Raw genomic sequence first — 22,735 nt, forward strand, 5'->3', positions numbered from 1 at the left:
GGGCAGATCAAGGAGGCGGTAGGTAGGAATGGAGGTGTGGCTTGAAGTAGGAGGAAGGGATGGGTGAGAGGAAGAACAGGTTAGGGAAGCAGAGACAGGCTGAGCTGGTTTTGGGATGCGGTGGGGGGAGGGGAAGAACTGGGCTGGTTTTGGGATGCAGTGGGGGAAGGGGAGATTTTGAAGCCTGTAACGTCCACATTGATACCATTGGGCTGCCGGGTTCCCAAGCGGAATATGAGTTGCTGTTCCTGCAACCTTCGGATGGCATCATTGTGGCACTGCAGGAGGCCCATGATGGACATGTCACCTGAGGAATAGGAGGGGGAGTTGAAATGGTTCGCGATTGAGAGGTGCAGTTGTTTATTGCGAATCGAGCGGAGGTGTTCTGCAAAGCGGTCCCCAAGCCTCCGCTTGGTTTCCCCAATTTAGTGGAAGCCACACTGGGTACAATGGATACAATATACCATATTGGCAGATGTGCAGGTGAACATCAGCTTGATATGGAAGGTCATCTTGGGGCCTGGGATAGGGCTGAGGGAGGTGGTGTGGGGGCAAGTGTAGCACCTCCTGTGGTTGCAGGGGAAGGTGCCAGGCATGGTGGGGTTGGAGGGGAGTGTGGAGCGGACAAGGGAGTCACAGAGAGAGTGGTCTCTCCGAAAGGCAGACAAGGGTGGGGATGGAAAAATAGCTTGGGTGGTGGGGTCGGATTGTAGATGGCAGAAGTGTTGGAGGATGATACGTTGTATCCGGAGGTTGGTGGGGTGGTATATGAGAACGAGGGGGATCCTCTGGGGGCGGTTGTGGCAGGGGCGGGGTGTGATGGATGTGTTGCGGGAGACACCGTCAAGGGCGTTCTCGACCACTGCGGGGAGAAAGTTGCAGTCCTTGAAGAACGTGGACATCTGGGATGCGCAGGAGTGGAATGCCTCGTCCTGGGAGCAGATGCGGCGGAGGAATTGGGAATAGGGATGGAATTTTTGCAGGAGGGTGGATGGAAGGAGGTGTATTCTAGGTAGCTGTGGGAGTCAGTCACTTTCTTACTGCAAAACTACAGCTGCTCTTATTTTCGATACCAAAGAAATTAAATGTAGGTAGAATAAAACTTCAAACTCAAGTACACCATGGCACGTACACTTCTAATTACTACTCCAACATTAACTAGAACTTGGTAACCAAATGGTGTAATGTGACACCTACAAAGTGTTATCTCCTTTTATGTTTGGTAGTGTTGCATCGCTGCTGGAAATAGTATGTCTCTGGAACTTAAACACTACTGAGCAATCAAATAGGTACCTCAGAACTTTGAGTATTACTGAAAAAAAATTCCCAAGTTTTACATTCATTAGGGCAGGGCAATTATTGGTAATCTTGCAAAGTATCCTGCTCAGAGTATATGAGCAAACTTTGACAAAATGAATCTTTATTCAACAATACCTATGAGTGTTCGAATTAAGGCAGTGTACATAAAGAACACCATTAAAGCCTCTCACCCATCCCTTCCTCCCACCCCAAGCCACACCTCCATCTCCTACCTACTAACCTCATCCCACCTCCTTGACCTGTCCGTCTTCCCTGGACTGACCTACCCCCTCCCTACCTCCCCACCTATACTCTGCACATATCTTCTTTTTTCTGCATCTTCAGTCCGCCTCCCCCTCTCTCCCGGTTTATTGCAGAACCCTCAGCCCAACCCCCTCGCTGATGAAGGATCTAGGCCCGAAACGTCAGCTTTTGTGCTCCTGAGATGCTGCTTGGCCTGCGGTGTTCATCCAGCTTCACACTTTATTATCTTGGATTCTCCAGCATCTGCAGTTCCCATTATCACTCACCATTAAAGCGTTGTCAGGTTGGATGACTGTCACAGGAATAGGCAAGGTTCAACCTAACCGGGACGTTTCGGGTTGAAGGTCTCTCTCTATCTCCGCCTTACCTTGCCGCCTTGGCGTCGAAGCTATCCCGGTGCTCGCTGGGCCCCACTGCCACCAGCTGCCGCAGGGAGAGCTGTATCAGTGCCCACAGCAACAGCAAATAGACGGCTACCAGCAGCGAGGCCCCCACATCCGCTACTTCTCCGGCAGTCCTCAAACCATCTTCCCGGCCTTTCCCGGGTCTGTGCCAGCGCCGAGCTCTGGCCCACGAAACCGGTTCCGGAGACGGGGCCTGAGTCTCAGCCGTGTTCGCCCCTGCCCCGCGAATCCGAACAGCACGGCTCCTGGAGCCGCTCTCCAACCCTGACCTCTCCCTAGTGACCGCCGACATTGAACCTCAACTCCTGAGACTGCCGGGCCGGTGACCCCGCCCCGAATCCGTATAACCCCACGCCCCGCGTCAACCGACACTCCTTCCCCCACCCCTCCGCTCCGCTCGGGCTGACCGCGCCACGCGGAGTAACACCCCGCCCCTCAGGCTTGGACTAAGACTCCGCCCCCGGATCCGATTGACCCCAACTTCCACGCCGCCCGACACCCCTCCCCTCAAGCTTGGACTGAGACCTCGCCCCCGGCTCCGTCAACCCCACACCCCCCCGCGCCGACCGACACCCCTCCCCTCAAGCTTGGACTGAGACCTCGCCCCCGGCTCCGTCAACCCCACACCCCCCCGCGCCGACCGACACCCCGCCCCACAGGCTTGGACTGAGTCCCCGCCCCCGGATCCGTACAACCCCACGTCCCCAACGCTCGGGCTGACTGAGACCCCGCCCGAGGATACGTATGACCCCACCACTCCCGCGCGGCCCGACACCCCATTCACAGGCTTGGACTGAGACCCCGGCTCGGACGAAGACCCTGCCCCCCACCCCCCCACCCCCAGGTTTGGACTGATCCCTCAATTCAGGCGCGGACTGAATCCAACCCCTTACCCCCCGGTGAGGGCTGTTCCCCGCCCCCGGCTCCGAATGACACCCGCCTCCCGGCGCGGACTGACACTGCCCGCCGGCTAAGTATAATCTCGCCTATCAGGGTCGGACTGACACCCCGACTCGGACAGACACTCCGCCTGCTGTAACACAGCTCCCACCTTGGGAAGCTGCAGATGCTGGGGAATCCAAGATAATAAAGTGTGAAGCTGGATAAACACAGCACGCCCAGCAGCATGTCAGGAGCACGAAAACTGACGTTTCGGGCCTAGACCCCTTAGAGTTCCAGTGAACGATATTTTCTCTCTATAGCCATCCCTAGGTGCTGGAGTAATAGTGACTGCGCTTCTCACGTAATTCATGAGTTGTGAAGTAATTTAGAGTCAAACAGCCTCATCTGTGCTAACCAGGTTTCCTAAACTGGACTAGTCCCATTTGCCTGCATATGGCCCCTATCCCTTTAACCCTTTCCAACCCTTGTACCAGTCTAAATGCATTTTACATTATATTTGCCTCTACCACTTCCTCTGGCACCTCATTCCATGTACACACCATGCTGTGTGGAAAAAAATTGCCCCTCAGCTCCCTTTCAAATCTTTCCCTTCTCCTTCAAGTAATGTTGTCTAGTTTTGGACACCTGTATCCTGGGGAAAAGACCATGACTTAGACCCTACTTATTGCCCTCATGACTTTATAAACTTCTATACAAGGTCACCAATCAGCCTCGTATGCTTAAGGGGAAAATGTCTCAGCCTGCTGAGCCCCTCCTTATAACTGAAACCCTCCAGTCTCAGTAAATTCCTTTTAAATCTTATTTCACCCTTTCCAGTTTAATAACATCCTATCTATCGCAGGACAAAACAGAATTATACACAGCATTCCAAATGTAGCCTCATCAATATCTTATACAGCCATAACATGACATCCCAACTCTTGTATTCAGTGCTCTTAGCCACAAATGCAAATGTGTCAAAATGCCTACTTCACCACTCTGTCTACCTGTGATGCCATTTTCAAGAAACTACGTACTTCTACCCCCAGGTCTCCCCGTTTGACAACACTCACTAAGGCCCTACCATTAACTGTGTAAGTCCTTCCCTGGTTTGTCTTACCAAAATGCAACACCCATGTTTATCTGCTCTGAATTCCATCTGTCATTCCTCAGTCCACTGAGCCAGTTGATGAAGATCCCATCACACACTCAGATAACCATCTTCACCATCCATCATACCACCAATTTTGGTGTCATCCCTAAAGTTACTAACCATATTTTCATTCAAATTGTCTGTAAATGATGAACAACCATGGAGCCAGCATTGATCCTTGTGGCACACCAATGGTCACAGGCCTCCAGTCTGAACCCTCTACCATTATCCTCTGTCTTGAACCATCAAACCAACTTTGTATCAAATTGGCTAGCTCTCCCTGGATCTCATGTGATCTAACATTCCTAACCAGTCTACCGTGCGGTACCTCATCAAAGGTCTAGCTAAAGTCAGTGTAGACAACGTCTACTGCTCTGCCTTCATCTGTGTTTTTTTGGTTACCTCTTCAAAAACTCAAATTTGACACAATTTCCTAAGCATAAAACCAAATTTGAAACATCCTAACAGCTTGAATGTTCTTACTACACATTTCAGATAAATGTGACACATTTTTCAGCAATTAAATTTTCCAGAGAGAAGTCATGTTCTCTAGCCTCTTGAAAATCATGCAGTGCTCACAACCATACAAATATTACCATCTGTGACTGTTCATTGGCATGCAATCGAGATTTGTGTATTGCCAGGTAGACTGTGTCTAACGAGCTAGATATATCAGAATATTCTGGCAATTTTGATGAAGAAGTGTTGGTTATCTTCAACTCAAATCATTAACTATTTTAGAGATAACAAAGTGTAAAGCTGGATGAATGCAGCAGGCCAAGCAGCATCTTAGGAGCACAAAAGCTGACATTTCGGGCCTAGACACTTCATCATCTGATATTGGAGATATGACTGCCAATTTGTACATAGCAACGTCCCACAAATAGCAATATGATGGTGACCAGATAATGTGTCTTATGATGTTGATTGTGGGATAAATATTGTCTAGAACAGGAGAGATAATGGCACTGCACCTCTTTGAAAGTAGTGCTCCAGGTTCTTTTACATTTACCTCTCAATGCAGCACTTCATCATCTGATAAAGGGTCTAGGCCCAAAACGTCAGCTTTTGTGCTCCTGAGATGCTGTTTGGCCTGCTGTGTTCATCCACCTCTACACTTTGTTATCTCAGATTCTCCAGCATCTGCAGTTCCTATTATCTATGATACAACATTAATTATATTTCTCTCCACAGATGCTGCCTGACCTGCTGAACATTCCCAATGTTTTCTAAGTTTATTTTTGGACTCTATTTGATCTACCTACTTCATCCGAGATTGGAAACCCTTCAATTCACCCAATTTAGTACATACTGCACCCTGAGCTTTTGCCTCTTTAGACTTACGTGTGGTCTTCAACATAAGCTGTGGCTCAGTATCAGGTGACCGTCTTCACAAAAGATTCTTGGTTCAATTCCCATTGCAGCACTTCATCACTCAAATCTAGACTCCTGTGCAGTATTGAGAAAGTGCTGCCTTATGAGGTAAATGTGAAAGATCCTGGAGCAATATTTTCAAAGAGGTGCAGTGATATTATGTCTCCTGTTCTAGACAATATTTATCCCAAAATCAACATCATAAGACGTATTATCTGGTCACCATCATATTGCTATTTGTGGGATGTTGCTATGTACAAATTGGCAGTCATATTTCCAACATTGTTACATTGAGTACATTTCAGAAGTATTTAATTGGCTGTAAGATGCTTCATGATCCTACGGCAGGACTTCACAAGCTGTTGGTATGACTGAGTGAGTGAACATTAAAGAATGTAGGGATGTGAATACGAGTGGCAGACAGAATGTGAGGAAATGAGTATTTTGACCATGTGACTGAAATGAGTATGTTACAGAGTGAATGAGAGTGAGAGTTCATGAGTATGATGAGCATGTAGTAGAGTGTGAGAGTATAAGTGACTGAGAGAGTGTGAGGGCGGCATGTTGGCTCAGTGGTTAGCACTGCAGCCTCACAGCGCCAGGGACCTGGGTTCGATTCCCACCTCGAGTAACTGTGCGGAGTTTGCACATTCTCCCTGTGTCTGCGCAGGTTTCCTCCCACAGTCCAAAGATCAGCCATGCTAAATTGCCCGTAGTGTTCAGGGGTATGTGGGTTATAGGGGATGGGTCTGGGTGGGGTGCTGTAAGGGGCGGTGTGGACTTGTTGGGCCAAAGGCCCTGTTTCCATACTGTAGGGAATCCAATCTAATTACTTTAGGAAGTGAACATGTCTGGCAGAGAATGAGTGAAAGTGTGAGGGAGGGAAAGGAGGTAATAATAAAGGATAACAAGTCAATATTTGCTCAGACACTGAACCCGGAGTAAGAAGCAATGTTATTGAAACAAAAAAGATTATTAGGGGACTAAACAGGGTGGATGCTGAGATGTATTTCCCCTTGTGTGGAGTTGAAACATACAGGGGAAAGTTTAAAAATTAGTGTCCGTCAGTTGAGGCTGAGATAAGGAGAATTCCTTTCTGTCAGAGGGCTGTCAGTTTATGGAATTCTCTTCCCCAAGAGCAGTAGAACATGGACATCCAATATTTTTAAGACTGAGTTATACAAATTTTTGATCAACAGTACCGGCAGAAAAGTGCAATGGGGTCAGAACTGGAATATGGTGGTGAGGCCACAACTAGATCAGCATGACATTATCAAATAGCAAAGAATACCTGAGGGGTCAAATGGCCTACCCTTGCTCCTAATTCTTATGTTAATCTGACTGGGATGTTGCAATGTTGATTTTCTGGCAAATACCGAATGAAATATCATACCACTTAATCTCACATAAACTCACCTTTCTGTATTATATCAGGATGGGTCTCTGAAGAAAGAATGTTTTGTCATTTAACCAGTTCCTTAATTGCAATTTTGACAGAGTAAAGTCATAGGCTAGGCAAGCTGAACACATTTTTTACACCTGCAACAACTAATCTTACCTGATCAAATTTTATATGTATTTTCAATTGTTCCAGTAACGACATAATTTTGACAGCTTTTGGTCAATATTCTTAAAAAGACTCTTGAAAGTTTTGAAAAATGGTTTCTAGGAAAGGAGGAGTTAGTTTTGCATTGTTAAGGTACTTTAGTATTTGGTAGCATTTGGACCAGGCTATAAATGTATTTACCAGCAAATTTCCAGAGTTCTCAATATGTTAGAAAACAAACTGTTTTACAGTGGAGTCATAAAACCAAGACACTTCCAATTCCCTATGCCAATTTTACAGTTTCCATTTTTCCGATTCTAACTGTTTTACCGTGGTTATCCCAGCCGTCTACATCTCCATTGACCACCAGGATGGCTTGAGGGGTCTTGGCATCTTCTTTGCATGGAAGTCCAGCCAATCCTCATTCATTACTATGCTCTTTTGCCTGGCCAAATATCTCCTTGTATTTGTGCAAATTTGCCTTTGACTCCTCTGACTTCTTCCAAACAAAATGTGTTGCTATGGGCAACCATATGCGACCTGTCCGTGCTGCTTCTTCATTGGAAGCACTTTGTTCTGGTCCTATTCAGGTCTATTCTTTACTCAGCACATTGAACAACCTATTGGTGTTTTCAGCCAGGACTTGGAAATGTCATTAACATTATTTCTGGTATATTCTCCTTCCTTATCTTCACGTGGTCCACCTCAAACTCTTTCCCTTCCCTGCTGTGAACCAATACGTTTTCTAGGGCCATTGATTCCCTCACTTAACCCGGTGATGACTCTAGTAGTGCCACTGACTGTCTTCCTTATTTTTCAAGTAAGATTTTCCTCTGCCATGATTGATAGGGTTATGCTTGTCCCATTTATATACCACACCTTGCCCTCACATGATTCTTGCTTTCCAGCTGCACAAAAAAGTTTCACTTGCCCTCACTGGATTTTTGTCCATCTTCCTTTTTCATTTGTCACAGTAATTTACCTTCCAAAGTGCAGCCATTCTTGTTTAATGTCGACACGTAGCGGATATTCTGCATACTGCAACAACACAGACGACATTGAGAACAATGATTGGTTAATCAGTTTTAAATGTTTTAGATTGTGTGTTGAATGTTGTTCAGAACACAAGTTGTATCGTGTGTGTCTCCACATATCACTGTAGTATGACTGGAAAGCAGAATGAAACAATTACAATGTTACTTGGTTGTTTCAATTTACACCATAGGGTGTCCTGTGCCTTGAGCCAAATATGGCTGGGATGAACAAGCAGTGGGAAATTGAATAAAACATACAGGAAAGCAAAGAGCAAGTATGAAAAAACAACAAATGTAAATCTATTAAACTTAGATTCCAATAAAAAAATGATGCTTCTGATTAAAAAGGGGCACAAAGCCTGCCAATAAGAATGTTTGTTGCCACATGTCCAAAGTAGATTATTGAGCATCCAGTTCAAAAATGTAATTGAGCTGATAGGATTAACAGAATATCTTGATCATGAAATCGGCTTCAGGCATTGTTCAGTCAGTAAAACCTCGAACTCACTTCACACCTCAATTTGGAGTTTCTGTGGGAAAATTATTGTCACTTTACTCTATCACAGTATAACAACTGACTATAAATAATTAGGGGAAAACTATCTTTAAGTAATGTTCTGGCATCCTTTTTGAAGAAATGTGTACATAAACTTTCAAAAAGAGTTTGATAAAGTGCCTTTTAAGCAAAGTTAGAGCTCATGGAATAAAAGGGACAACATAAATATTAATTTGGTTGACATACAGGGCACAGAGTGTTTGTGAAGCTTGTTTTTCAAACTGTAGAAGGGTCTAAGTTGATGCTTTCCGGGGCATTTTTAGGACCTCTGCTCGTCTTAATACTTATCAATGACCTATACTTTAAAGTTTGGGGATCACAATTTCCAAATGTGGATGGATTGAAAGTTGGAATTATTGTGAACTGTAAGGAAGATGGTATTAAACAGTTATTTAGTGGTACAGAACTTGAGTATTGTTGAAACAATGGATTTTGTTGATGCTTTTAGCCTTGCACTCATCAAGATTTTTTACAAGAATGCAAATTTAAATGGAAAACCAACATATATACTGTTTGAGAGGAAAATGTTGATTGGTTGGATAATAGACTGAAAGAGGTACTGCCATGATAAATGCACCCATTAATGCTGATTGACAGTTAACAGCCAGGCTTTGTTAAATTTTAATCCTGGCAGGGTTGATTAGTAGATCAGGGCATTGCTGTAAGAAATGAACCAGTGAATGGTTATCATCTATTGTGCTGAATTGAAACAGATATAATGCAAATAAATAACATTTATGTCTGCAAAGAACAGGGTTCTGTGTATTAATATATGTTGTTTCTACTACGTGAAAGTGCACCACACTCCAAACCCAACTGGCAATGCTAAACTGGTTGTCAATGCAATTAGAATAGAACATAGAACAGTACAGCACAGAACAGGCCCTTCAGCCCACAATGTTGTGCCGACCATTGATCCTCATGTATGCACCCTCAAATTTCTGTGACCATATACATGTCCAGCAGTCTCTTAAATGACCCCAATGACCTTGCTTCCACAACTGCTGCTGGCAACGCATTCCATGCTCTCACAACTCTCTGCGTAAAGAACCTGCCTCTGACATCCCCTCTATACTTTCCACCAACCAGCTTAAAACTATGACCCCTCGTGCTAGCCATTTCTGCCCTGGGAAATAGTCTCTGGCTATCAGCTCTATCTATGCCTCTCATTATCTTGTATGCCTCAATTAGGTCCCCTCTCCTCCTCCTTTTCTCCAATGAAAAGAGACCGAGCTCAGTCAACCTCTCTTCATAAGATAAGCCCTCCAGTCCAGGCAGCATCCTGGTAAACCTCCTCTGAACCCTCTCCAAAGCATCCACATCTTTCCTATAATACGGCGACCAGAACTGGACGCAGTATTCCAAGTGCGGTCTAACCAAAGTTTTATAGAGCTGCAACAAGATCTCATGACTCTTAAACTCAATCCCCCTGTTAATGAAAGCCAAAACACCATATGCTTTCTTAACAACCCTGTCCACTTGGGTGGCCATTTTAAGGGATCTATGTATCTGCATACCAAGATCCCTCTGTTCCTCCATGCTGCCAAGAATCCTATCCTTAATCCTGTACTCAGCTTTCAAATTCGACCTTCCAAAATGCATCACCTCGCATTTATCCAGGTTGAACTCCATCTGCCACCTCTCAGCCCATCTCTGCATCCTGTCAATGTCCCGCTGCAGCCTACAACAGCCCTCTACACTGTCAACGACACCTCCGACCTTTGTGTCGTCTGCAAACTTGCTGACCCATCCTTCAATCCCCTCATCCAAGTCATTAATAAAAATTACAAACAGTAGAGGCCCAAGGACAGAGCCCTGTGGAACACGTGCAGGATTATCCAACAAATGTTGACCAATTGCAGAAGTACATCTAATGTTTGGACAGTGTTATACATTTTTCAAACACAGGCAGTTCTTGAAGGGTCAGTACCTTGCTGCAAACACCCAAAGGATATGTTGTTTAATACAAACTGCCTGTCTTTAGGACATACATCCTACATACCTGGAATCATACCAGCACGGTAAATTGTATACAACCTTACTCTTGTGCAATAGCAGCTGGATTGACAGTAGCTTCCTCTGAATGTTTGGACATGACCTGTATTGCTATATTTTCTGCAGTTTAGGAGAATGAGAGGAGATCTACTTGAGGGATATAAGATGTTAAAAGGGATTGTCAAATTAGATGTAGAAAGGACATTTCCTCTTGGCAATCTTGAAGAAGAAGTTATAACTTGGGTTAAATAGTAGTAAATTAGAAAGAGATGAGGAGAAATAACTTATCTGGAAGAGTTGTGAACCTGTAGAATTTACTACCAGAGAGTATGGTGGATGCTTGGACACTGAGGGAGAGATAAACTGATTTTTAGTTAGTAATGGTTTGAAAGGCTATGAAAAGCAGATAGGAAAATGAAGTTGAGGCAAAGATGAGATCAGTCATGATTGTATTGAATAGTGGAGCAGGCTTGAAGAGCTATATTACATCCTCCTGCTCCCAATTCCTGTGTACTGCAGCAAGCAGCATGAAGCAATTAGTTTTACCTGCAAATTAAATTGTAAGATAATTTACCCTCGCAGAGAAATCCAAGGTAGACTGGACACTTCTTACAACCAAGAATGGATTTCAAAAAATTCAATGTCTTCCTTTTTCTCAGTGGAAACTGTTATTCTTTGAATAAATAAAAGTCATGCATGATCTTTGGCAGATGTGGACTTGATGGGCTGAATGGCTTTTTCTGTTCCTTGTGCTTTTGATTTTCCAATGTTCCTACATTTGTAATTTTGCTGTCACGATTATTATTCAAAAGTTATCATTCGTCTGTGTCAGTGTTGGGTATGACTCTAACTTACTGGTAGAGGTGGTTACTACAGTACAAAAGCCAAGGTCATATTTTTATTGACAATATAAGGTGGCTAGCATCACTAGCTATTGACATGGACTTACGGTAAGAATAGATTCTGGGTTACATTATAGTAATGATTATAGTATCTAATTACCTGGCAGTATGTAATCTAAGAATGTTAATACACTTTGTAGCACCTGATATATATCAGCAAAGTAGACCAGGAATCTCTTCTACTCCTATGGCTTGCGATTAGCATATGTTGGAATTACTTGCAGTTTGGCACTGTTTGGCCACGTGATGGGTGCACTTTGCTTAAGTTCTGGATTTGGACCTGAACCCGGAGCTTCTGGCTCAGAGGTAGGGATGCTACCCACCATGCTGTAGGATCTCCAATGTGTTAAACTTACTCACATTTAATTTCAGCGTATGCATACTAGATCTAGGTTTTAGTTCACATAAGCTTTAATTGTAGTTTTGAAGCAACAGCATGCATTCACAAACTCTACCTTGGACTTGACAATGAGGATCAGGCAGTAGAAACAAGTTAAATTTTTTTGTAAATAGAATGTGGTTACCGATCCAAGATTTCCTCTGCAATCTAACAGTCTATCTTGCAACCTGGACTCACACAAATACCACACAGATGAGATATCAGAAGACCAAAAGCACAAGCTGAACAAATCCCAGCATGAACCAGAAACATTAAGAGCTTATGTAGGCTCAGATTGGGATAAAAACAAACACATAATCAGGAATAATGCTTGAGAACTTATGTATGAATTATGTGAATCTCCTTGAATAACATTGAGAGAAATATTGTCTCTCTTTGGAGCTAGAAGCTAGAAGCAATAACCAAATAAATCACATGCTGTAAAAAGCAACAGAGGTTCTGTTCAGATTCTAAACTAAATTTCAGTCTTATGCATATTCACTGTTATTAAAACAGACAGCAAATTGAATTGCCACAATCTGCTAATAGTTTTCTTTGATTCTTGTATGTTGCTGTGCTGCTTATTCATGCCTATTAGAGCTAAGACATCTCCAATGGTCAGGTCTCAGTCTCATGACAGTCATGAGGACTCTGATCAGAGAAGTGGGGGAGAAAACACGAGTAATGATGAGTAGAATCATACAGCACGGAAAAGAGTAACACCACTGCTGCTCAGTCCACGATTCAGGATTCCACCAGACGTCAGCACCAGCTTCTAACGCCGGTAAAAATGTTTATACTTATTATCGGTGCAACTAAATTAGCTTGTGTTTTGCTTTAAATGTTATTCAAGTGAATTAAAATTAAAGTATTGAGAAAATTTCCTATGTTAAATCATGAGATACTGTTATTTAATGTATTTCATAACTTAAGTAAAAACTGAGTATATTGTAGTGCTCACTGTGAATCAAATAATGGAAAGGTCTGGTTTTTTTCAAATCAAGGAATCTGTGCACTTGCTTATATTCATTCTTCCACCTAAGACTGATTCACATTAATCCTCAGAAATGCCAAAAGGTGATTACATCATGCCAGGATCTTTTGGAACTGGAAGAAGTGGACTTTACCTCAGATCAGAAGAGTAAGTTCAAGTATCCATTATCTGGAAAGGCAGGCATATTGATTACTTTTTCTACTGAAGTGTTGTACTGAGAGTTTATAATCTCTGCCATTGGCATTGTTTAATGGCACTCTTCCAATTTTGCTAAATTGGGTCATGTATTAAATTCATTTGCTCCCTCAGTTAAAAACCTATTACATTCATCTGTGACTCACAGAATCAACCTGAGAAATTCTGTTGTGAAAAGCAGCAGATTTAGCACAGTTGATCTTACTGTTACTCTACTGTTTGATTGTCAATTTAAACTCTGACCAGATTAAATTGTATCTTCCAAGTTTCTGCTATTGCTGCGTGGAAACAAACAAAAAAATTTCCAAATTCTCGGAAAATGCTGTAAATGCATTACTATTCTATAAAGTACCTTCTCGTAACCCACTGTGCAGATTTAAAATGGTAAATGTATGATCTTGATTGGATTGTGCCCATTAACCTTGACAGTATTTTAAAAATGCTTATCTTGGATTATAAACAATTAGTTGCAGCTCTGTAACTTGCTAGCAAATACAATTTGTACATGGAATTGATAGAAGCCTCCCTACTAAAAAGGTTCATTTAAAAATGATGAAAAGCTAGATAATCTTAAGGAGAAAAGACAGAAAGATGTGTGATAAGACAAGATAGAAGTAAGATGACCGCGGACTTTGGTGCAACATAGACAGTGGCATTGAACTTCTGGAGTTGGATGGCACATTTCTGTAAATACAATATAATTCTCCCAGAGTCAGAGTTTTACAGCAAGGAAAGAGGATCTTCAGCCCATTATCTCCACCCTAATCGCATTTTCCACCAATTAGCTTAGTACCTTGTACACCGTGGCATTTCAAGTGTTCATCTAAATAGTTACATTTTGAGAGGGTTCCCACTTTTACCACTTTTTCAACCAATGACTTCAGATAAACCCTATTCTCTGGGTTTAAAAAAAAATCCTCAAATCCCCTCTAAATCTCCTTCCTGTCCATTCTAGTTTGTTTAAGAATATCACATCCTAATCTTGATTTCTATGCCAACATTGCATCTTTATTCACTATAAAAAACAACAAAGTATTTTCTTCCCCCGCCCCCGAAAGTTCATTGCATCAATCTGGCTGGAATTAGACCAAGTTTTTCAATGTTAAGTGATGGAGAACAGGTAGGGAACTGGTTTGTGTTAAATAAATCTGCTTTACATTTTAATTTTTGTATCCTTTATTGCCACATTTTCTAATAATTTGTTCAGAGATGTTATGATGACACACCTTTGGCGCAATTGGGACTTGAATCCAGTTCTCCTAGTCCAGAATAGGAACACCACCACAAGAATTCAACAAAGTACTAAAACCTCACCATCGTCACTTTTTCCCTGATGGGGCTTATGTTTTCACTAGTTATCCCCTTGCCTGTAATATATTTGTGAAACAGCTTTGCATTTCCTTTATTCCACTTGCTCATAGTTTTCCAAGTCCCCACTTCATGATTTATTTTTGAAGTGACCCCCTCCACTCTCTATATTCACCCTGGATTTCTGCTGTTTTGAGTCCTCATTTGAAAAAATGTGAAGTCATTTGTTTTGGAAGGGAGAACAAAAGACCAGAATATTATTTAATTGGAGAGAAAGTTGTAACACAAAGGGACTTAGGGACACTCGAGTACGAAACACAAAAAAACTAGCACACAAGTGCAGCATGTAATCAGGAAAGCTAATGAATGTTCATTTTAATTTCAAGGGAGTTGAAGCATAAGAGTAGGGAAAGTTTACTGCAACTATACAAGTTGCTGATGAGACCACACTGTAGCATTGCGAGGTCCAACACTACCTGCTCTCTTGTAGGATTTACTATATGCTGGCTTAAAATATGTCAAGGAGTGATTTTTAAGAATTCTGCCCTTCTCTAAGCCTTTCACACTTTGTCAACTGGGATAGGCATTGAGGAAGTTGAAATCTCCTATTATTTTTACACTTCTGAGATTTGATTTCATATCTGTCCTTTTTCTCTCTGAATGTTTGGTTCTCTATATAACACTCCCAGCAATGTAACAAGATAACAAGGTGTAAAGCTAGACGAACACTGCAGGCCAAGCAGCATGTGGAGCAGGAAAGCTGATGTGTTAGGCCTCGGCCCTTCTTCAGAAAATCGTTTTTCAGGAGATGCCTGCACATTGCTGCAAGTGTGTGTTTCAGGAGGCGCAGGGAGAAAAGTTGTTGAAGGATCTCAGGTGTTCTGAACGTAGACATTGTCACAGTTAGGGCTAAATTTGGAAGGCCTGAATGTGGACTGTAGTCCATTGAGGATAATCCGGTTCCATCGGCATGTGCTAAGAAAGGTAATGTGGCTGTAGTACCTGGTTTGCTTCAGGACATGGTACAGCAGCATCCCCAGCAACGTAACCCCTCTCATTTTTTCTAAATTTCTACCCACTTGGCTTATTTGAGGAATTTTCAAAGACATAATTCATCCTCATCACAGAAACTGACTCCTTGCTCAATATTGTTAACCAATTTCCTCCACAATACAGAGCCGTGTCCCTCCCTCAACCGTGCTTTAATAATAACATCACATCCCCATTTATTAATCCACACCTTCAACTCATCTGCCTTGTTTGCAAGTCTCCATGCATTAAAATGGCATTAAGTTTGCCATGCTCCCTTGTGTCTTAACTTGATAATGTGCACTTTACCTGCCAGACTTACTCAGTTTATCCTTTACAAATTTGTGCATTATCTCCAATCAAGTTAGCTTAAACCCCACCAACAGGGCAATGTACCCATCCCACCCTGCAAGCATGTTGGTTCCTCTCACCTGCACATCTGCCAATGTGGTATACTGTATTCATTGTACCCGGTGTGGCTTCCTCTACATTGGGGAAACGAAGCGGAGGCTTGGGGACCGCTTTGCAGAACACCTCCGCTCGGTTCGCAATAAACAACTGCACCTCCCAGTCATGAACCATTTCCACTCCCCCTCCCATTCTTTACATGACATGTCCATCATGGGCCTCCTGCAGTGCCACAACTATGCCAAAGGTTGCAGGAACAGCAATTCATATTCCACTTGGGAACCCTGCAGCCCAATGGTATCAATGTGGACTTCACCAGCTTCAAAATCTCCCCTTCTCCCACCGCATCCCAAAACCAGCCCAGTTCGTCCCCTCCCCCCACTGCACCACATAACCAGCCCAGCTTTTGCCCTCCACCCACTGCATCCCAAAACCAGTCCAGCCTGTCTCTGCCTCCCTAACCTGTTCTTCCTCTCACCCACCCCTTCCTCCCACCCCAAGCCGCACCTCCATCTCTTACCCACTAACCTCATCCTACCTCCTTGACTTGTCCGTCTTCCCTGGACTGACCTATCCCCTCCCTACCTCCCCACCTATACTCTCCTCTCCACCTATCTTCTCTCCATCTTCAGTCCACCTCCCCCTCTCTCCCTATTTATTCCAGAACCCTCACCCCATCCCCCTCTCTGATGAAGGGTCTAGACCTGAAACATCAGCTTTTGTGCTCCCGAGATGCTGCTGGGCCTGCTGTGTTCATCCAGCCTCACATTTTATTATCTTGGTTCCTTTATGGTTCAGGTGTAAAATGTCAGACTTTTAACTGGTCCCACCTTCCCCAGAAATGGGGCAAGTGTTTCAGGAATCTAAACTACTGTCTCCTGCAGCAACTCTTCAGACACTCACTCACCAACACATGGCACTGGGAATAATCCAGAGATTACACTCTGAGGTCCTGCTCTTTAATCTGCAGCTGAACACCCTAAACTTTTGATGCACACCCTCAACCCTCTTTCTACCCTGATCATTGCGGTTCACATACATGGCAATCTAACTGTTCAATCTCCCTCTTCAGAATTCCCCACAACTGTTCAGCGAGTTCCTTGACCCTGGCCTCTCACAATCTTAAGAGTAAAATCTGTGTTCACAGGAACACATGTGCGTACCCCTCACTATTGACTCTCCTACCACTTTTGTTCTCCCTGACTTTATACTCCCGTGTTGTGCAGCTTGTATCCTGGGTGCAGTCCCCAGAGGAACAGTCACTGTCACCGTATTCCAACACAGAAAATCTGTTATTTAGTGAGATGCCATCTGGAACTTTCCTGAACACTATCCTGCTTCACTTCTTCCAACTAATGGTCACCAACTCCTTCTCTGACAGTACTTCCTTGAACTATAGGGTGAGTATGTCTAAAATCTGATATCCATGTAACATTCAGCCTCATGGCTAGACGATGCACAAACAGTGAGACACAGCCCTCAAACTGGTCATACGTCCTGTAGATTCAGTCATCTAGACAGCCAAGAGTGATTTGCCAATTACTGAGTCCGTGTAGCACACAATACTGAACTCCTCTGCCATATCTTGAGTTAAAATGCTCTTGACCTAAATTTAAGCCAAGTAGATCATTGTTTCTCTTTCTCAACCAGAGTTAAAATTGTTACTACTCGTTTACGCAATTTTAAATTGAAGAGAAACAACAGGGTGGCACAGTGGTTTGCACAGTTGGCTCAGTGCCCAGGTTTGATTCCAACCTTGGGTAACTATGGAGTTTGCATGTTCTCAGTGTCTGTGTCGGGTTTCCGACTAGTGCTCCTGTTTTCTCCCACAGTCCAAACATGTGCAGGTTAGTTGGATTGGCCATGATAAGTATGAGGTCACAGGTTCTGGGTGGGGTGCTGTTTGGAGGTTTGTTGCAGACTTGATAGGCCAAATGGCCTCTTTCTGCACTAGGGATTCTGTGATTCCATAAACTCACTATGTACTCACCTCTTTGCACCAATATCACTTCTTTCAACCTTCCTGAATACCGGAAAGGTTCTGGTGGGTTTAGCTGCTCCAACTAGGTTTGGCCTGAGACTTAGAACATAGAACATTACAGCACAGTACAGGCCCTTCGGCCCTCGATGTTGTGCCGACCTGTCATACCGATCTCAAGCCCATCTAACCTACACTATTCCATGTACGTCCATATGCTTGTCCAATGACGACTTAAATGTACCTAAAGTTGGCGAATCTACTACCGTTGCAGGCAAAGCGTTCCATTCCCTTAATACTCTCCGAGTAAAGAAACTACCTCTGACATCTGTCCTATATCTTTCACTCCTCAATTTAAAGCTATGCCCCCTCGTGCTCACCGTCACCATCCTAGGAAAAAGGGTCTCCCTATCCACCCTATCTAACCCTCTGATTATTTTATATGTTTCAATTAAGTCACCTCTCAACCTTCTTCTCTCCAATGAAAACAGCCTCAAGTCCCTCAGCCTTTCCTCATAAGACCTTCGCTCCATACCAGGCAACATCCCAGTAAATTTCCTCTGCACCCTTTCCAAAGCTTCCACATCCTTCTTATAATGTGGTGACCAGAACTGTACACAATACTCCAAAGGCAGCCGCACCAGAGTTTTGTACAGCTGCAGCATAACCTCATGGTTCCGGAACTCGATCCCTCTATTAATAAAAGCTAAAACACTGTATGCCTTCTTAACAGCCCTGTCAACCTGGGTGGCAACTTTCAAGAATCTGTGTACGTGGACACCGAGATCTCTCTGCTCATCTACACTAACAAGAATCTTACCATTAGCCCAGGACTTTGCCTTCCGGTTACTCCTACCAAAGTGCATCACCTCACACTTGTCTGCATTAAACTCCATTTGCCACCTCTCAGCCCAGCTCTGCAGCTTATCTATGTCTCTCAGCAACCTACAGCATCCTTCGTCACTATCCACAACTCCACCGACCTTAGTGTCGTCTGCAAATTTACTAACCCATCCTGGAGGAAATGGTTTTTCTCTTCTATTTTGAGTTTGTTTGTCTGCAGCCCCTTTTCAGTGTTATGAAGGAGCTGCTGCTTAAATTCTATTGACAAACTCCGTTGCTGTCATTCACTTTCAGATCCCTCCACTCACTGGTCCTCTCCAAACATCTCTTTGAAAGACACAGCAAAAACAAAAGATCTGAGCTTCAGATGGAGAACGCTAGGGGGCTGTTAGCTCAGTTGGCCAAATGGCTAGAGTGCAATGTATAATGAATTTTACAGTGTGTGTCCAATCCACATAGCAGCTGAGATTGTTCTTGAGGCCTGCCTCCACCCCTTGAGCCATGGTAATATTGTGGCATAAAACACTATTACTAACCCTCAGTCACAAGCTTTTGGAAATCAAATGATGAATTGGCATGTAGCCAATATGGAAATATTGTAATTTCTTTAGTTTCTAAAACTGTATTTGCATTATGACAGACCTATACCAGTTTAAAATGTCATGCACCCAGCACCTCACTGTCCTCCATCCCAGGTTTATTCAGGTCTTCAAGGAAATCCTTCTGTGAAGTCCAGCAACATAAGTACATCACTAAACAAAAAAAATCAAAGAGCTGTGGATGTTGGACATCAGAAACAATAAGAGAAATTGCTGAAAATACTCAACAGATTTGACAGCATTTGCACAGAGAAAGCAAAATTAACTATTTGGGTACAAAACTGAATTGAGTCCAAAGCGAAAATTTTGAAACTATTGACAAGGGTCTCAGAACATGACAAGTTGATTAGTTGACCTGCAGGTCAGCCATGACTTAATTGAATTAGCAAAGGGCTGCATAGTCTATTCCTATTCCTTTTCGTATCCAGAGAGTCTAGGAAGTGAAACAGACTGAAAGGCCTACATTAACTTTTCCAAATGATAAGAGATAGACTTTTTGGAAAATGAGACATGAAAAATTTGCATTTGGAATTGGAGAAAAGGGAGAGAACCTGAGTGTGATACTTGAATTGATATTTCTGTTTTTCCCCCCTCTTTCAGGGCCATTTGCATTGTTCTTCTGGTTATAATCCTTGTATTTCTATTGGTCATTGGATGCTGGTACTACAGGAAACGTAATGGATACTTAGTTCTCCAGGTAACCTAAAAGATATTTGACTGCAGTCATATTCAACTTAAAGCTGCTGTGAATATTGTCAAGACACTGTACAGGGGAAGAGTGTTCCCTCCACAAATGAAATAAAATATCCGATTTTATTGTTTAGTAGTTAGACCAGACCATGTGTGGTTTTAATCTCAAGATTTCAGCAATGTCAAATCCCATTACTTTATTTACAATCTATATTCTGGACCTTTATTCAGTTTGGCGTATAGATTTTACTGTTTTGATTGTACTTGAATTAGCAGTTGTATGTAGGAGAGATTAACGTGAACTACGTTATAATTCCCCAAATGTTTTGTCGCAAGGCAATAAATCAGCTAGACCAGGTAAATATTTAGAAGCAAAAGAATCTCAAATGTGGGAATTGAAAAACCATATCCCAGTTAACTCATACTTGGTTATGTGCTATGTTACCTATTTGATATTGCACTCAAGGTGTACCATCTAATTTCAGAACCGGCACTTATCCAACACTGTCGTGGGTTCTTTGATGGCTAGACACCATGACAGTGAAGAAGGAACCCCACTGGAGAGTAAATCATCATTGCATGATTTCACTAGCTCAAATCTGGTAAGATTTTCTCCTCCAAAACGTAATACTTTTCAGACTTGAAAATTTGCACTAGATGGCTTACAATTTTGGCTCTTCTGGAAAAATTGAAAATGTGGCATTTTGTGTAAGTAAAAAGATTGAGTTTTAACACCTGATTGAATTTGTCATTTGGACTGATTGCAGTGTGCACCAGGACCAATCAGCACAGAAGTAGTCCTGTCAATGAGATAATGGCTGATCTGCAGCCTGCCTCATATCCCTTAATACCTTGGATAAATTTTTGTTGAACGATCTCAGGTTTAAAATTAACAACTGATCTTGCAACAACTGCCCTTTGTGGAAGAATGTTCCAAATCTCTCCCATACTGTGTGTAGAAGTGCTTCCTACAGACTAAATCTTCCTAGGTACCTCATACCTTTCATAACTACAATAATTAACGTAAAATTACTGTGCTCCCACATACCTGTACAACACAAATGGGCTAAGTCTGTTGTGAATATGGTTTCCAGCCATAAACCATCCATCAATCGCTGATTTAATCTGTCAGATTAAGCACGTAAATTAGTTTTTAAAAAAAACCACTAATTACAATTATTTTCTCTTAACAGATTCCAAATGCTCCTCCTGCATATGAGAAAAATGCTTCAGAACAACTGCCACCAGCATATTCCCCTTAAATTGTCAAAGGGTATTAATCCTGTGCTTCTGATGAGTTATTATCCCAAACTTGGTTACGCAGCAATGTAATGTTTGTTTTCCGTATGCATTAATTGCTTAATACCTTTTTTTGCATGAAATAAACCAAAAGTAACTAACTTAATTTGTACAAAATTTAGGATCACATTCGGCAAGGCCCTTCAAAAATTTCATCAGACAAAATAATTGTTTGAAATTTTAGTAACTGAATTACACAGCACAACAATGGTGATGTCATACACACTAGATGTATATTACCACGTGAATTACGAGTAGAGAGAAGCTCGGCTTTCTTCATGAAGATGGAAAGCAAGCTGTAAGTTTACAAATCAGGATTTGATGTCCACGGAGGTCAACTTTGTTTCAAAAAACAAGCTAAATAACAGAATAACAGCAAACATCGTAATATTAGGTTCCCTTCTAGTAAAATTAGAAAAGGTAGACAAGCAAGATTCACCTTAATTGAGATTTCTACATTAAGTCCTATGAAAATTATGGGGAGTTGATTATTGAGTCAGGCCGTGGAATTGTATTTTGCTTTTTAGCCATCAGTTCAGTTAAGAAAAAAATCAAGTGAAGAAATCACTGGGAAGAACATTATGCTCATAGGCTGTTTTCAGCAAGTATGGTCATGTTACAACATACCTGGATAGCAAACTGCCAGTTGCAACCATGGCACTCCCAAATGTACCAACAATGGGGAATGTAAATTAAAACACAAATCCGTTAGTTAATTTCCTCCTCCCTGCTCACCCCACCCCTTGCCAACCCAGGTCCATCTTGTAATACATCTAGCATTGCTAATGGCCTTCTACAATTCAAAGATATTGCACATTTGTTACAAAAATTCTTTCCCAACCTGCACTATTTAAACAGTGGGACAGAACTTGGTCATTATATATTAGCTAGTCAAACATTATAGGGAAGTATATCGGATTTGACATGAGGGACAGAGTGCCTGATACTTCGAGAAATGAGGTGATTAGAACCAGCACAGACTGGAGCAGGGCAAGTCATGGCTGATTAACTTGGTGAAACGTTTCTGAAAGGTCACAAACATGGTGGATAACATACTCTGTGGATGTTAGCTCTATGAACTGTAAACAAAAAAGCATATGATAGAAAGGAGCAGAGTGAAAATTTAAGCAAAAAGAATTGTAATTATTCGAATTAGGTCAGTTTTCTCTAGAATTTAAAAGTCCGGCGTGGTCTGATTGAAGTCTTGGTGATATCATCAGTAAAAGGGAGGGTAGATAAAAAATATTTCTATTGATAATAAAATGTGAGGCTGGATGAACACAGCAGGCCAAGCAGCATCTCAGGAGCACAAAAGCTGACGCTTCGGGCCTAGACCCTTCATCAGAGAGGGGGATAGGGTGAGGGTTCTGGAATAAATAGGGAGAGAGGGGGAGGCGGACTGAAGATGGAGAGAAAAGAAGATAGGTGGAGACAGTATAGGTGGGGAGGTAGGGAGGGGACAGGTCAAGGAGGTGGGATGAGGTTAGTAGGTAGATGGGGGTACGGCTTGTGGTGGGAGGAAGGGATGGGTGAGACCATGTCCCCTCCCTACCTCCCCACCTATCTTCTTTTCTCTCCATCTTCGGTCCGCCTCCCCCTCTCTT

At 42.7% G+C, this 22,735-nt stretch overlaps 2 protein-coding genes across 4 annotated transcripts in view; one reads left to right on the plus strand and one right to left on the minus strand.

Annotated features, from left to right (window-relative positions):
- Nucleotides 1–2,303, minus strand: part of LOC125450711 (endoplasmic reticulum metallopeptidase 1) — a 47,853-nt gene extending 45,550 nt beyond the window's left edge. For all 3 annotated transcript variants that reach the window (XM_059644527.1, XM_059644529.1, XM_059644528.1), the window contains exon 1: nucleotides 1,931–2,303. In XM_059644527.1, coding sequence (XP_059500510.1) covers nucleotides 1,931–2,259 — 329 coding nt within the window. In that variant the 5' untranslated portion in view covers nucleotides 2,260–2,303. The remainder of the gene's footprint in view (nucleotides 1–1,930) is intronic.
- A 3,091-nt stretch (nucleotides 2,304–5,394) lies between these two features.
- mlana (melan-A) lies at nucleotides 5,395–22,384 on the plus strand. Its single transcript, XM_048528048.2, has 6 exons — nucleotides 5,395–5,484; nucleotides 12,387–12,572; nucleotides 12,854–12,929; nucleotides 19,743–19,839; nucleotides 20,318–20,434; nucleotides 21,026–22,384. The coding sequence occupies exons 3-6, from the start codon at nucleotides 12,856–12,858 to the stop codon at nucleotides 21,092–21,094; spliced, it is 357 nt and encodes a 118-aa protein (XP_048384005.1). The 5' UTR covers nucleotides 5,395–5,484; nucleotides 12,387–12,572; nucleotides 12,854–12,855; the 3' UTR covers nucleotides 21,095–22,384.
- Nucleotides 22,385–22,735: the final 351 nt, after the last annotated feature.

This window comes from Stegostoma tigrinum, chromosome 3 (assembly GCF_030684315.1).
Source record: "Stegostoma tigrinum isolate sSteTig4 chromosome 3, sSteTig4.hap1, whole genome shotgun sequence".
Lineage (NCBI taxonomy): Eukaryota > Metazoa > Chordata > Chondrichthyes > Orectolobiformes > Stegostomatidae > Stegostoma > Stegostoma tigrinum.